The 16,914-nt window shown below is 41.3% G+C and overlaps 1 protein-coding gene across 9 annotated transcripts in view; it reads right to left on the reverse strand.

The window, feature by feature from the left end:
- The window catches only part of LOC148146771 (ELKS/Rab6-interacting/CAST family member 1-like), a 922,009-nt gene that overhangs the window by 866,938 nt on the left and 38,157 nt on the right, over window positions 1-16,914 (reverse strand). For all 9 annotated transcript variants that reach the window (XM_087997334.1, XM_087997331.1, XM_087997333.1 and 6 more), the window contains one exon: window positions 1,534-1,950. In XM_087997334.1, the coding sequence (XP_087853460.1) occupies window positions 1,534-1,950 (417 nt within the window). The remainder of the gene's footprint in view (window positions 1-1,533; window positions 1,951-16,914) is intronic.

Here is a 16,914-nt window from a genome sequence, read left to right on the forward strand (position 1 = left end):
CTAGGGAGGAGCTAAAGGAAATTAGCATTTGTAAGAACATTGTATTGGAGAAATTAATGGGTCCAAAAAGCCATTACATCCACAGGACATCATGGTTCTACATCCTAGAATGTTGAAGGAACTGGCTAAAGGGATAGCCAACAAATTGATGATTATCTTCCAAAATTCTATAGACTCTAGAATGATTCCTGCAGGTTGGAAGCTCACAGATGGTACCTCATTATTTAGGGAAGCAAGAGAGAAACAGAAAACTAGAGATCCGTTAGCTTTCCATCAATAGTAGTGAAAAATGCTAGAATCTACTAAAAAAAAGCTAGAGATAAATAATCATAGGATTAATAACGACCTGATTGTGAATAGTCAGCATGAATTTGCGAGTGCGGAGAGCTTTTAACGAACTTGGACTTTCTTGAATATATTACTGAATTAGATGTAGCACCCTTTGATTTTCAGAAAACAGAGCAGGAATAAATAGTCTTTCTCACATTAATAGAGTATGACTAGTGAGGTACTACAATAATCAGGGAGTTGGGAGTCCAATTCTTCATAATATATTGTTTGGGTCCAAATGTAATCTCCAAATTTGCAGATGATACAAAGCAGAGTCAGAATATTTTTGAGGGGAAGACGTAAAGCAGCTTTAGAAGGATTTAGACAAGACTTCATGAATGGGCAAGAACATGGCAGATGGAATATATTGTGAAAAAAATGTGAGGTTATCCACTTTAGTAGGAGAAGCAGGTGTACAAAGTATTTCTCTAATAGCAGGAGGTTGGAAGGTGTAAGCGTCCATAAAAGACCTAGATGTCTTTGTCATTAAGTCATTGAAGGCTAACCTGCAGATACAGTAAGCTATTAGGAAGGCCAATGAATTGTTTATTTAAAAACGTTAGTGTACAAAAGTTGTGAAGTCTTGTTTCAATTGTATAGGAGCTTGGTTAGACTACAGAAGTAGTACTGCCTGCAATTTTGGTATCCGTAGAGGGAGTGTAACAAGGTTCACCAGGCTTGTCCCCCTCAACTTGGTAGATTGTCCTATGAAGAAAAATTGGGCAAACTGGAACTACTTCTCTAGAATTTCAAAAAATGAGAGATGATGTCATTGAAACTTACAAAATGCTTAAAGGGATAACAGGGCAGAAGTAAGTGAGATGTTTCTGCTGGCTAGTGAACCTAGAACCACGGGGCTTAATTTAGTAATAAGGTCCAAGGTGAAGAGCAACAATTTTACTTAGAGAATTGTGAACCTTTGGAGTTCACGATCATTTGCAGCTGTGGAAGCAGAGTCTTTGAACATGTTTGCAAATTGATAGATTTCTGATTCCCAGTGGCATACAGAGTCATAGGGATGGGCTGAGCAAAAGGTGTTGAAATATTTATCAGCTATGATCACACTGAATCTCAGGCCGGCTCAATGGACTGAATGGCCTATACCTGCTCCTATATCTTTGAATGGTGCCCGAAGTAAGGAAATCTGCACTATGAAAAGAGACACTTCAGAGAAATGGTGTTCAAATACAAAATAATGCTTACCTCTCTCAGCTGATTATTTTCTTTTTCTTTTTGTTCAACTATGTTTTCTAACTGGTTCACAAGCATTTCTGCTTCAGCTAATCGGCGGATTCGCTCATGATCTTCTTCCATTACCTTTGAGGACAGTCCTTTGCTCTGAAGCATCTCCAACAGTTTCTTGATAGATTCATCACGGGCACTGAGTGTTTGCTTCTGTGTCTCAATACGCAGCTCCATCTCCTCCAGAGTCTTGCGCAATAGGAATAGCTCTTTGGCCTGACGCTCATGTTCAGTATGAAGGTGGTGGAAATTTTCCTCTGTTAACTCAGCAATAAATGGCTCACTTGTTCTACTGCTGTTGTCCTGCTGAAAGAGTTGGTTCAAATCCCGCTGAATTCGGAGCTCATCCTGCAATGCCTGAATTGTCATTTGAAGGTGCTGTAATGCAAAGAAGAATAAAGTAGAACATTTCTTAAAAGCCATAAAACATCTAACTTCATACACTAAAGTAGTGACTGGCTTTCAATGTTAAATTTCAACATTTACGCAGTTATGTTGCTCAATTACTCAATTATCAAGGAAATGACACACACAAATTAGATGCATATAGGATTAGCATACTACAGGTCTGATGATAGGCAAATCAATATAAGGATGAAGATCTCCTTGCTCCAAGCATTTTTAGTCTCCAATAAAACAACAGCAGAGCAATCAAATACCTTATTTGGATGGCTATTAACTACTGATCATTACCTGCAATACAAGATCTTATAGTCACTTTTATGAAGGGCAAATTAACACTGCATTAGAACTGCACACTATGTAATTTGCCTTGTTACCCCTATTTGCAATGAATTGGTTCCCTGGGAATGTGGTCCCCAAACCGAGTTTCTTGCAGGGTGACAGTTTGAAAGTAGCTTATGGTTTGGCCAGGATAGGTTTCAATATCAACCTGGTATATTCTTGATGCTGGTCACATTGTGCAGCTTTGTTGTTCCTGAGAAAATCCACTTGCTAATGGATTTTAACTGTTTATACCATGAGCCAGTGTTCAGCCACCTTTTTTGACAGCAGGCGTTCAGTTGGAAAGCTTACTTTAGTGACAGCTGTTATCTGCCACCAAACAGTCTAGCCATCAAGAAAAGTCTCACCAAAGACACAGAACATCTGAAATTAAATGACTCCTGCTCCATTTTTAAAAACCTGACCATCACAAATGTCTACACTCACTAAAATGACCTGTCCCCCAGCATCATAATGCAGCTTAAAGCACACCCAACAGTTTAAATTTGCACACAGAAATTGTTAGAAAAATCAGCAGGACTTGCAGCAACTGTGGAGAGAGAAAAAGCAGTGTTAATGTTTCAGGTCAATTGACCCTTCTTCTGAAGAACTCAAAATAGTACAAGCTCTGAACTGGGAGAAGACCAGTTTTACAAAGCAGAATTATGACTGAGCTAACTCAAACAGAGAAATAAGCAGCTAGATAAATCAGTGGCACAGTATTTGAAGGCATTCGAGGAACAGATAGAGAGAGCTCAGAACAAGTATGTTCCCAATTCAAAAGGATTGGGGTTCCCAAATCTCCAAGCAAGCATGCACAGCAACATTTAAGAATAAATTCAAGTTAGCAAGAAATCATGAGAAGTAGTATTTTCTAAATTCTAATTTAATCTTACCTCAAGCCAATATCTGCAACATTGAGGGTTTGGTTATGGTTATAGCTCTTTGCAAGCTTACTTTCTCACTTTTCTCTTCTTAATCAAATCCCTTGGTTCTCCTTTGCTGAATTCTATACTACTTCCAATCTTTGGGATGCTGATTTTTTTCTCACAATCTTATATTTCTTTGGATCGGAATCTACCTTTAGATTTTTTTATGCTAGGCATAGTTGGAACATTTTCCTATTACAGTTTGGCACTGGAGTCTGGCGTACAATGTATGCATTCATTCCTTAAACATTAGACATTGCCGATCCACTATCATGTCTTTTCATGTATCATAGCCAACTCATGCCTTAAATGTACCTCGTTTCTTTTAATTTGATTCAAGATCCCAATTTCAGATTGGAGTACTTCATTTTTCATCCCAATGTTCACACACGCATGCAGTGTGGTGCCATGGGTTAGTTGGGAAAAGTGCCTGTCTAGTCAGCGAGACATGTGGGGTTCAAATCCTGGCAGCACCAGATCTTAATATGGGAAGCTAACTCTTTAGGATGGTACAGTGGCTCAGTGGTTAGCACTGCTGCTTCACAGCACCAGGGACCCAGGTTCGCTTCCAGCCTCGGGTGACTGTGTGGAGTTTGCACATTCTCCCCTTATCTGTGTGGGTTTCCTCTGGGTGCTCTGGTTTCCTCCCACAGTCCAAAGACGTGTAGGTTAGGTGGATTGGCTAAATTGCCCATCATGTTCCGTTTAGGTGCATTAATCAGGCATAGATATAGGTTAGGGAAAAGGGTCTGGGTGGGTTACCTTTCAGAGGGTCGGTGTGGATTTGTTGGGCCTAAGGACCTGTTTCCACACTGTAGGGATTCTACGATCCCAAAAGTATCTCTCTCAATTAGATTATTAATTAATCCCTTTTTATTGCAAAAAAATGCAACGCACAGTTGCCTGTTTCCTAGTTTGTTCTTGACATCCAGGTCTTCGCACATGCTTTAAGAATTCATTCACCAATATTATTGCTGGTTTGTCCAGTCTGTTTTGATTAAAGTCACCCATGATTACTGTAGTACGCTTGCTGTATGCATCTGTGATTTCCAGGATAACGTCATTCTTTTTTCACCATTGAACGGAGGCCTACAGCAGTTCCCACAAATGTTTTCTGCCCCTTATTATGTATTCAACATCTAGATTTGAGTGAATATCCTTTGTCACTACTGTGCTGATTTCATCATTTACTACTCATGCTATCCCCATCTCCCTTTCCTTTTGACCCATTTTTCCCAAATACTGAATATCCCCAAATATTCCATTCCTGGCCATTGTCCACATAATCACAATAATATTGAACATCTTTCCCTTGTTAAATTGAAAAAGTAATTGGTATAAGACCCCAGAGATAATGTGAATAAAACAGCACTGGAGAGAAATAATTCCAAAGCAATCCACACTGGTATAGATTTCAGTAATTTTTCAAAAATAATTTTGACTTGATTAAGCATGAGGGATTAGACTAATTCTGTTAGAGTGTGGTTAATCGTAAACACTTGCCAAAAAGAAATCCATGTAGCCAAGGTTGAACAAAAGTCACAGGTTGATGGATTTTTATTTAATAGCTCAAGCTAATATAAGCTTAGGCTAAAAAAATGTGAGAATGCTTTGATGTTAAATGATTGTGCTCAAGGTTACAACCATGTTTTACAATAGTTGAGTCTTGTGACTTTCATAAAGTTTGCATGTATGCATACTTAATATGAGAATACTGTCGTATTACATCATGTGTTGAGTTCTGTAGTTCTTCTGACTTTTTTGTTAAACGTGCATCAGTTGGGACATTCAAAACGATAGCAAAGCACAAGGTGACACTACATATTCCAGTCAAACATAAATGGCTTGTTTGGTGATATGCTACCTTGGTAAAGATGTATAAAGTTGATGAGCTAAGATAGACATACTGTTATGAGAGGAATGATTGTAAAGTGCCTGGGATGTAAATGGAAAGAGTCAGCAGGAAGCGATATCACTAAGATGACCACAGCTTTTCAAGAAACCAAATCAGAATTGGGCAGACACCATCAAGCCAAAGATTGACCATGAACTGTTCAGACACCCATAAGCCAACCTGACCTCAAGATGTCTCTAACCATGTATGGGGGGTAGTAGCTAGCAAGAGTTAGAGTGGAGATCCTGTGTGGTTTGATGCACAAGACAGCAAGGAAGACCAAAGACAGAATACCAGTCAACAGAACAGAAAACAAGAAACGTGTGCTCAGTCAAACTGTGTTGTGAACTGGTGTCTTAAAGTGATCAACTGAAAGACCACAATTTTTCCAAGTATTATTTCTTTTGTACTTACAATGGTAAACATAATAAGCTTGCTAAAATTTGTGAAAGCGTTTGTACCTGGAATGGGTTTTGTAACTAATCCAGATTTGTAAACTTTTTGTTTTAATTTGACAGTCATCATTATTTGCAGTTGAATTAGGTCCTACAATTAAGAGTTTAAGTCAAAGCCAAAATCTAGCACTGGTTTTGGCCTAACTTAAGATAATCCAGATTGTAATAGACCACCACCACCAGCTAGGCAAAAGTGAGGACTGCAGATGCTGGAGATCAGAACGTAGATTAGAGTGGTGCTGGAAAAGCACAGCAGGTCAGTCAAGCTTTTGCCCGAAATGTCGATTTTCCTGCTTCTTGGATGCTGCCTGACCTGCTGTGCTTTTCCAGCATCATCACTAGCTGCCAAGGTCAACTTAATCTTAATATTTGTCAATCATGAACTAATAAACCATCTTCAAAAAACTGCAACGCTAACCACAGAAATCTGTTCTCCCACAACATCCTTCATCACAATTCACAACTCTGCCTACCTTAGTGTCATCTGTAAATTTACTAACCCATCTTTCTATGCCCACCTCCATATCATTTATAAAAATGACAAACAGCAGTGGCCCCAAAACAGATCCTTGCAGCACACCACTCGTAATTGAGCTCCAGGATGAACATTTCCCATCAACCACCACCCTCTGTCTTCTTTCAGCGAGCCAATTCCTGATCCAAACCCCTAAAACACCTTCAATCCCAAAACTCCTTATTTTGTGCAACATCCTACCTTTTGGAACCTTACCGAACACCTTAGTGAAGTCCATATATACCACATCAACCGCCTTACCTTCATCCACCTGTTTTGTCACCTTCTCAAAGAACTCAATAAGGTTAGTGAGGCATGACCTACCTTTCACAAAACTATGTTGACTATTCCTAATCAAATAATTCCTTTCCAGGTGATTATAAATCCTATCTCTTCTAATATTTTCCAACACCTTACCCACATCCGAAGTAAGGTTCACTGGCCTATAATTACCAGGGTTGTCCTGACTCCCCTTCTTAAACAAGGAAACCAATATTTGCTATCCTCCAGTCTTCTGGTACGACTCCTGTCGATAATGGTCACAAAGATCAAAGCCAAAGGCTCTGCAATCTCCTCCCTAGCTTCCCAGGAATCTGAGGATAAATTCCATCCGGCCCTGGAGTCTTCTCTATTTCCAGATCTTCCAAAATTGCTAAAACCTCCTCTTTGTCAACCACATTCCTATCTAATCTTGTAGCCTGTGTCTCCGTATTCTCACTAACATTGCCCTTTTCCAATGTAAATACTGACGAAAGATATTCATTAAACGTTTCCCCATGCCCTCAGATTCCACACACAACATTCCACTACTATCTTTGATTGCCCCTAATGTTACTCTAGTCATTCTTTTATTCCTGATATATGTATTGCAGGCCTGAGGGTTTTCCTTGATCCTATTCACCAACAACTTCTCATGTCCCCTCCTGGCTCCTATTAGCCCTCTCTTTTGATCTTTTCTGGCTAACTTATAACTCTCAAGCCCCCAACTGAGCCTTCATGCCTCATCCTCACAGGCCTTCCTCTTCGTCTTGAGAAGAGCTTCAACTTCTTCAGTAAACCATGGCTCCCTCTCCCGACAATCACCTCCCTGCCTGATAGGTATATACTTACCAAGGGCCCGCAGTAGCCGTTTGTTAAATAAACTCCACGTTTTAAGAGTGTCTATCTCCTGCAGTTTCCTTCCCCATCATTTGCATCCTAAATCTTTCCTAATCGCCTTGCCCCCAGTTATACCTCTTTCCCTGTGGTATATATACCTATCCCTGCCCATTGCTATTGTAAACATAACCGAATTATGGTTACTATCGCCAAAGTGCTCACCTACCTCCAAATCCAACACCTGCCAGGTTCATTCCCCAGTACCCAAGCCAATGTGGCATCTCCCCTTGTTGGCCTATCTACACTGTGTGCCAGAAAACCCTCCTGCACAACTTGAACAAAAACTGACCCATCTAAACTACTTGAACTGTGGTACTCCCAGTCAATATTGGGAACTTAAAGTTCCCCCTAACAACTACCGTTACTCTCACTCCTAATGAGAATCATCTTTGCTATCCTTTCCTCTACATCCCTGGAACAATTCAGAGGCCGAGAGAAAACTCCCAACATGGTTACCTCTCCTTTCCTGTTTCTAACCTCAGTGGATGAGGTCCTCAAACGTTATCTCAGCTGCTGTGATATCCTTGATTAACAATGCCACACCCTCACCTCTTTTACCATCTTCTTTGTTCTTGCTGAAACATCTAAATCTGAAACAATCTGGTGCCTGAATGTGTATGATGCAGTATTATAGTGAAGGACTGTTCATGAGCAAATAAAAGGTGACTTTGTGATGGGATACCGGTCTCTATTGAATTATTTTACAATTAATCTAGCATTAACTGTTATTTTCAGAATAGGTCCAAACCTGTACCATACCATCCCAATTTCAGTCCTGAAAAATCGTTTTTTTTCAGTCACATGATTGCTGCTCTAAATATTAGACTCCCTTACCACCAGAAATAGTTTATCTCTGTCCACTCCCAGTTCCCTTAATTTGAAGAGATTAATCATCACTCCCCAAGTTTTAATTCCAGGAATTCAATCCTAGCTTGTATAACTGTCGTGTAAATTAAGCCTTGGAATCAAGACATCATTCAGATAAACTTATACTGCAGTACCTCTAAGCCCAAAGTATCTTTCCTAAGTTGTTATGCCCAGAAATCCTGACAATTTTCCACATGGGTTATGAGGAAAACACAGGAAAATATACATAAAGAGTGTCAGAGCTCGCATGATCCTATTTATTGGTGGAGCAGGCTCACGAGGCCGAATGGTCTAATCCAGCTCATCCGTCTCAATAGGCCTTACAAGGTCAAACAAGGGCTTTGCATAACTATCGTACAACCTCAGCTCCATTGTCTTCTGGTCTTCTGCAAATAAGAGCCAGAGTTCCATTTTGATTATTCCCTGTGCCCGTTAAAAATCTTTTCAGCATCTACGTAGGTGAATAATAAGCCTTGTTGGGCTTTTGCTGTTTCTTATCTTAAAAATTAATCTTTTCTATCTTTGGACCAAAGTAAACAACGCAAAGACTAAAATCAAAATACTGTAGATGCTGCAGATCTAAAATAAAAACAATTGCAGGAGAAATTCAGCAGTTCTAGTAGCATCTATAAAAAGAGAAATCAAGTTAATGTTTCGGTCCAAATGGACACTCGTTCAAAGAAGAGTTATTTGATTTAGAATACTAACTTTGCTTCTCTCTCTGCAGATGCTGCCAGATGTTTTTCTCCAGCATTTTCTGCTTTTATTCCTAAGTAGATAAACAAGAGGTCATTTATCATGAAATCAATTCATATTTTTTAATCTCTTCACTTTATTTGATATCTCTAATTATACACTTTCATCTAGACCGCTATAATACTAGCCATCTTTGCACTGACAATAAAACTGGATTGGTGTTTTTTTTTAATCAACCATCTCAGTAATATGGAATGAATTCACTAATCCTGTAGGATAATCACATCAACCAATCTCAAAATAAGGATAATGAACAGGTACTATCTCCTGGTGCTCAATATCTTAACCAGACAACACAACTGAAGAATTGCCTTCAATCTTACTAACAAGCTCTTTTGAAGGGCTTTATCAAACGCCCCGTGGAAAATCATTTTAAAAAAAAAATCAATATACACTCAAAAACCATAGACATTTGAATAAAAGCAAACAGGGATGATGGAAATCTGAACCAAATACAGAAAATGCTGCAGAAATTTATCAGGTCTGGCAGCGTCTGTGGAGAGAGGAAAACAGAACTAGCATTTCAAATCAGGTCTGATTCTTCCTCAGAATACTGTGATGATGATGCAATTAATTATCAAGGGGCAACTGTTAGACTCTCTCGTAATGGAGATGATCATTGCCGGGAGCACTTCAGTATGGCAAATGTTACTTATCACTTGTCAGCACAAATACAAATATTGTCAAGAGCTTGTTGCCTTGGTGCATAGACCATTTCAGTACCTGAGCAGGCAGTAGGAGGGCTAAACATTATGCAGTCACCAGCAAACATTGAGTTCTGACCTTACAACAGAGGAAGGTCAAGATGGTTGGGCCAAGAAAGCTACCCTCAGGGGTCCCTACATTAATGTCTTGGAGCTCAGATAACTGACTTCCAACAACCACAACCATCTTCCTATGTGTTTGGAACCAACGGTAAGTTTGACGCCCGATACCCACCGATTCCAGTTTTGCTAGGACTTCTTGATGCCATAGTCAGTCAAATACTGGCTTGAAGTAGAAGACCACTCCCCTCACCTCAGCTCAGTTCCACCATTTAATTGCTTGAACAAAGGCTGAAATGAGGTCAAGGCTCAATGGCCCCTGATCAAAGCCAAGCGGAGCATTAGCAAGCAAGTTATTGTTATCACAGTTGATACTTTCTATTACTGTACTGATGATTAAGAGTAAACATATCATGCAGTAATTGGCCAGACTGGATTTGTCCTTTTTTTTTGTACAGAAAGTACTTGGTCAATTTTTCACATTTTTGGGTAAAAGCCAAGTTATACTGGAACATCCTGACTAGGGAATGCAGCAAGTTCCAGAGCACCATTTTTCAGTACTGTTGCCAGAACATTTGCAATATTCAAGGCCTCCAACCTTTTCTGGACATGAAATGGAGTGAATTGAATTGGCTGGATTTGCTTCTGTGATGTTGGAGATCTCTGAAAGAGGCAGAGATGAATCATCCATTTGAAATTTCTGGCTGAAGATTGCTGCAAAAGTTTCAGCCTCATCTCTTGCTTAATGGGCTCTCCCCTTTGGAGGTTGGGGATGTCTGTCGTGACTCCTCCACCAGTGAGTTGTTCAATTGTGCATCACCATCCAAACTGGATGGGGCAGGATTGCAAAGCTAAGATTTAATCCATTGATTGTTGCCTTGCTTAGCTGTGTATTACTTACTCCTTACATCATTTGCTATGCAAGTAGCCCTGTTTTGTAGTTGCACCAGGTTGAGACCTTTTTTTTATTAGATTCTACACAGTATGGAAACAGGCCATTTGCCCCAACAAGTCCACACCGACCCTCCAAAGAGTAACCCACCCAGACCTATTCCCCTTCCCTACATTTACCCGACCTAATGCAACTAACACTATGGGTAATTTAGCATGGCCAATTCACCTGAACTGTACATCTTTGGACTGTGGGAGGAAACCCACGCAGACACGGAGAGAATGGGCAAACTCCACACAGAGTGACCTAAAGCTGGAATCAAACCCGGGTCCCTGATACTGTGAGGCAGCAATGCTAACCACTGAGCCACCTATTTGTCTGCATTTGGCTCATATCCCTCTGAACCATTCCTATTCATATACCCATGCAGATGCGTTTTAAATGTTATAATTGTACCAGCTTCCACCTCTTCCTCTCAGTTCATTCCATATATAGACCATCCTCCACATGAAACATTTGTCCCTTAGGTCCCTTTTAAATCTTTCACTCTCACATTAAACTTATGCCCTCTGGTTTCAGACTCCCTTATCCTGGGGAAAAGACCTTGACTTAATAGCTATGCCTGGTACTGGTGTGTGCTCCTATATTGTCTATTAAACCAGGACTGATCCCTGGCTTGATGGTAATGGGAGAATGGAGGATATACCAGGTCATGAAGTTGCAAATTGTGTTCAAGTAAAACTGCAAATAGCCCAGTCGAGTAGCTAGATCTGTTCAAAGTCTATCCCATTTACTACCATAATAGTGCTGCACAACAAGACGGAAAATATTCTTAACTTGAAGACAGGAGTTTGTCTCCACAAAGATTGTTCAATAGTCGCTCTTACCAATATTGTCATGGACAGTTGCGATAGGTGGATTAGTGAAGGTTAGGTATGTATTTCCTTCTTGTTGATTCCCTCACTAGTTGCCACAGACCCAGTCTAGGTGCTAGGCATGTCCTTTTGAACTGACCAATCAGGTTAGTCACAGTGCTGCCAAGCCACTCTTGGTGGTGGACACTGAAGTCTCTGATCCAGAGTAGATTTTGCACCCAATAATCAGGAGGTTTCCTGATGCTAACTTGATGCCACAAGAAATCAAGGGATTTTGAATCCTAAGGCAGCTAACATCCCAACCGTGCCATGACCTCAGTCAGTTCAGTCTTTCCTGTGGGATAGCACATACCCATCAATGGTGCTGTGTGGAACATTTCGTCCAGTTTCATTCCATATTTTCCCCCCGTTTATAGTGGTTAATGTAACTGAATGACTTGCTAAGCCGTTTCACAGGGCTACTAAGAGTCAATCACAACGCTGTGGGGGTCTGATGCCGCATGTGGGCTAGGCAAGGATGGCAGTTTCCTTCGTTAAAGGAAACTAGTGAACCAGAAGGGTTTTGTATTAAAACAACAATTGATGATGGTTTCATTTAATCTTTCAACTATTATTTGTATCAAATTCAGTTTCAACTATCTGGTGTTTGAGATTCAAACCTGGGGCCCCAGAACATTTCTTGGGTCTCTGAATTACTAATTCACCCACAATGCTACTCAGTCAAGGGCCTGTGCCCGAAACGTCGAATCTCCTGTTCCCTGGATGCTGCCTGACCTGCTGTGCTGTTCCAGCAATAAAGTTTCAACTTTGATCTCCAGCATCTGCAGACCTCACTTTCTCCTACTCAGTCATTACCTCCCCCACATTTGCATTGAACACAGCTGAAAGGATTTGCCCTGTTGCATTCAGGAATGAGCAATTTTTTTTAAAATGTTGTGCTAACTGATGATTGCAGTTCAGCTGAACTCATTATTTACAATCTGAATGTCAACTCAACTCAGATCAGCTGTGCTCTTGATTCAGTGTTAAATACAGCCTAAATCAAACCCTAACCTAAAGTGCCAAAACTAAACTTTGTACCATTGACCTACCTGATCTACAGTTTGCAGGTAACCATGGTGTCTTTGGCCACTCTGCAAGATTCGTAAGCCATTCTCAAACTTTTAATTGTGCGCACAAGAAATTTGGCCTCTCCTCCAATTTCAAATAACTCCCCTTCCCGTCCCAGGCCCTCCCCATCCCTTCCACCTACCAGATTCATTCCTCCCATTGACCAACCAGGTCGTACCCTCTACGTGTCATCACCTATCCCCATCACCACCCTGCCCCTGCCAACCCCTTACACCTATCCCCAGTCCTAAAGGGTTATACCCAAAAGTCAACTTCTCCACCTCCTCATGCTGCCTGGCTTGCTGTGTTCTTCCAGCATTCTGCTCGTCTACCTTGGATTCCAGCATCTGCATTTTTTTTGTCTCTATCCTCAAATGTTGACAAAAAACACGTCTTATCAACCCAGACGCATCAGCCAAATAGCCCACCTTCAAATGTTGAAGCAATGACTCTTTCAAATATGTTGACCATTTCCCATTACTTGGCAATTACCTCTCTCAAAAGACCTCTGCTGACAAGCAGAACCAACATCGCACCTGCTGTTAATGTTGTGGACAACAGAACACGTTGTTACATTTGCAAGTGACACAAAGATAGTTGGGGGGCCAGGTAGTGAGCATTGAGAAAGCCAGGAGGCTGCAGAAGGACCTGGACAGACTAGGAAAGCAGCCTCTCCAAGCCACCCCTCATCCTAACCTGGATATATATTGCCATTCCTTCACTGTTGCTGGGTCAACACTCAAATTCTCTCCCGAATAGCATTGTGGGTCTGTCTACAGCACATAGACTACATCGGCTCAATAAGGCAGCTCTGCACCACCTTTTCAAGGCAATAAATGCTAGCCAGCCAGCAATGCCTATGTCTCAGGTAAATAGAAAAAGATGGAATACAAGGTGGAAACAGTGTGAGGTTATGCACTTTGGTAGGAAAAAAGGATTATTTTCTAAAATGGGGAAAGGCTTTGGAAATCTTAAGCAAAAGGTACACAGAAGTCCGATGCTCTTAAGGTTAACATATCGATTCAATTAACAGCTGGGAAGGCAAATGTAGTGCTAGCATTCAGTTCAAGAAGGCTAGACTACAAGAGCAGGGATGGACTGTTGAGGCTGTGTAAAACTCTGGTCAGATTAGGTCTGGAATATTGTGAGCAGTTTTGGGTCCCATATCGCACAAAGAATCAGCTAGCCTTGTCATAAGGAGCAGGTGAGGATTCTGGGTCTGTACTTGATGGAGCTCTGAAGGATGAGGGGGCATCTCATTAAAACAAACAGAATACTGAGAAGACCTGGATAGAGCAGATGTGGAGAAGATGTTTCCAATAGTAAGAGAGACTAGGACTTGAGGGTATAACTTCAGAATGAAGGGACTGCCCTTTGGAATGGAGGAAGGATTTCTTCAGCCGGAAGGTGGTATATCTGTGGAACATATCACGAAGGCGATGGAGGCCAAGTCATTGCATGTATTTAAAACAGAGATAGATAGGTTCTTGATTAGTAAGGGGATCAAAAGGTGAAGGGGAGAAGGTAGGACAGTAGAGTTGAGACACATTTCAGCCATGATCATGTGGTGCAGCACACTCCACGGGGCAAATCCTGCTCCTGTATCTCTGATCTTATGCTATATGGATTGGGCAATGACAGAACAATCTTAATGATTAGCCACATCATCAGCAGCATCAGAGAAGAATCTCAACAACTTATGATACACCCTGCTCCATCAGCAACTTTATAGCTTTGCGAGTGACAAGGAGGGATGAGAACAGTGATGCAACTGTAGAAAGAGATCCTTTGTATATCAGTACATGCTCCTACATCATATCCTCCTCTAAAGAGTACATTGGAAGAAATCAAACTGATCACAAATAATATGAAGCAATGCTTGCGCACATTACAATAAAAATAATGCTGGTTCCTTGCAAAATTAGTAACTACTTAGAAGAAACAGCCTGTGAGCAGTCAGGCAGATGATACAGCATATGGTTAACTGGTAAGCAAACTATTTGATATGCTAAGCCAGATGGAGTTTGACTGTTGACTGTGCTGAGATCAGGTATGGTGGGTAACATTTTTTTAATGCTCCCTGGTCGTTTATTTTAAGCAGCTTACAGCGACACAGACCAAATGGACAGAGATGGTCAATTAGGTTAGGTGGGAGACTGGGGAAGGGTGTCTTAAGCTTTGTCTACTTTGGGAGTGTGGAAAGAGAGAAGTTAACTAAGATTTTCAATTCCCGACATTGTTCAGTAAAATTTGCACAGGTTTCTAAAACAGAAGAAAGAAAATCAGAGAATGTTAATGTCTCAAAGCAAAAATAAATTTGCAACTGCACAAGTTAGTATACAAGTTAATTGTTGAGATATGTAGAACTCTTTGTATCGGTTATAAACGAGTTAAATATTTAGAATAAAGAGGCACAAGAAGTAGATCCTGTAATAAAAGAGTAAATGTGAAGTACAGCTGTGTCTTGACTTAGTTTAGTCAACATGGAATCAGAAGTATAGTTAGAATTATTCGTATTTACAACTTTGCGAATATCCCTCCTTCCATATATTGTGGCTCAAGCCTTCCACACTTTATTCATGCATTCTTCCACACTTTTTTTTTTAAAAAGAGGCCCTAAATAAATTCAGGGCATTTCAAGCCATTTCAGCAACCTCCCCATTCCTCATGGAGCTTCTCTGTTGGGAATCTCATCAACCACATAAAAATCAAAACATTAGTAAGCCTCACCTACCCTATTCATGTAGCCACCCAGCCTCAAAGAGGTTTTATGCCACAAGGACAGATTCTATCTTCTTCCCTTCAGCATCTGGCTCTTCTATGTCACCCTGCCTGGTGTGCAATTTTCTTGTAGGGCATTGTAATTGGATCAATGTACTGACCACATCACCACCTCCGCCTTCTCACCACTTTTCTGCTTGCTCAGATATGCACAATTACTAGTGTTGTGAGACCACCTCCTTTCATCATTAAGAGTCTTGTTTTCTCTTGGGTTCTCATTCTGAGCCAGCTAGTACTTCCTTCCCGGTGCTCCACTCACGATCTTCTCACCCTGCCCAAAGATTAACTGTTATGAAATGCAACCCATTCCCTCTTGCATACGGAGCAGATTTGGGGCCGTAAAACTGGACCTCAGGCAGCTACATCTTCTGCATGGAAGGTACAGGTCCTGACTATCAGAAAGATAGTCATCCTTCCCTTCTGTCCCAAGCCTCTTAGTCTTGCAACTTCCACCACACCACTGCCCAATTTTCCAATTCTTCTCCTTCCTCTCATTGCACTTATCTTCTTGGCTTCCAGTTCCACTTTACTTGAAAGCAATGTTTATTCTCATCTCCTTTGTGCAATGTTTGGGAGGTTAATGAGGAATGATATAAAATAGCAAAAATATGAAGAGAGATTATATAAAACTTAGTTCACATTTTAAGTTACAGTTGCACATACTGATCCAATCCAACACTCCAGCTCCACCTCACGAAAACAATATACTGAACTCCATTTCTGTTTTTCAGCGGCTGCAGCAACTCGAAGGGCAGGAGCTTGCACCAAGGGCCTGCCGGGAATGGTGAGTCACTGATTTGTGATTTTAAATTTGAAGTGATAGAGCAGAGGTTTCTGGGAAAGGAGGGACTTCTTATTTTCTCAACCCAAGACCCTACCTTTGTAGGGCCTCCCACCCAACCACCTCTTCTAACCTTAAAGACCAGGGACATATCATGTTAGCATCTCTTCTTTTTTACTTTGTGATAAGGGGACCAGCAGGGATGGCAGTGCAGGGAGAGCAATGTTCCTCCTGCATGATGTTTGAGGTGAGGGACGCCATTACTGTCTCATCCAAGTACACCTGCAAGAAGTGCACCCAACTCTCGCTCCTCCAAGACCGTGCTAGGGAACTGGAGCGGGAGCTGGATGAACTCAGAATCATTCGGGAGGCAGAAGCTGTGATAGATATGAGTTACAGGGAAGTAGTTACTCCTCAGCACGAAGAAAGCTGGGTGACTGTTCGAAGGGGGAAAAACAGTCAGTGGAGGAATCCCCTGTGGTCGTTCCCCTGCAAAAATGTATACCGTTTTGGATAATGTTGAGGGGGACAACTTACCAGGGATACGCAGTGGGACCCAGGTCTCTGGCACAGAGCCTGTCGCTGTTGCACAGAAGGGAAGGAGAGAAAGGAGTGTTAGTAAATGGGGACTCAATAGTTAGAGGCTCAGATAGAAGGTTTGTTGGGAACGAACGAGACTCGCAGTTGGCGCGTTGCATCCCAGGTGCCAGGGTCCGTGATCGTATCTTTGGGGTCCTGAAGGGAGAGGGTGACCAGCCTCAAGTCGTGGTCCATGTCGGTACCAATGACATAGTAGAAAGAGGGATAGGGTTGTAACGTAGATTTCAGGGAGCGAGGGTGGAA

The sequence above is a fragment of the Chiloscyllium plagiosum genome, unplaced genomic scaffold (assembly GCF_037043375.1).
Source record: "Chiloscyllium plagiosum isolate Xiang-an unplaced genomic scaffold, Cpla_swu_hap1 HiC_scaffold_19, whole genome shotgun sequence".
Taxonomy (NCBI): Eukaryota; Metazoa; Chordata; class Chondrichthyes; order Orectolobiformes; family Hemiscylliidae; genus Chiloscyllium; species Chiloscyllium plagiosum.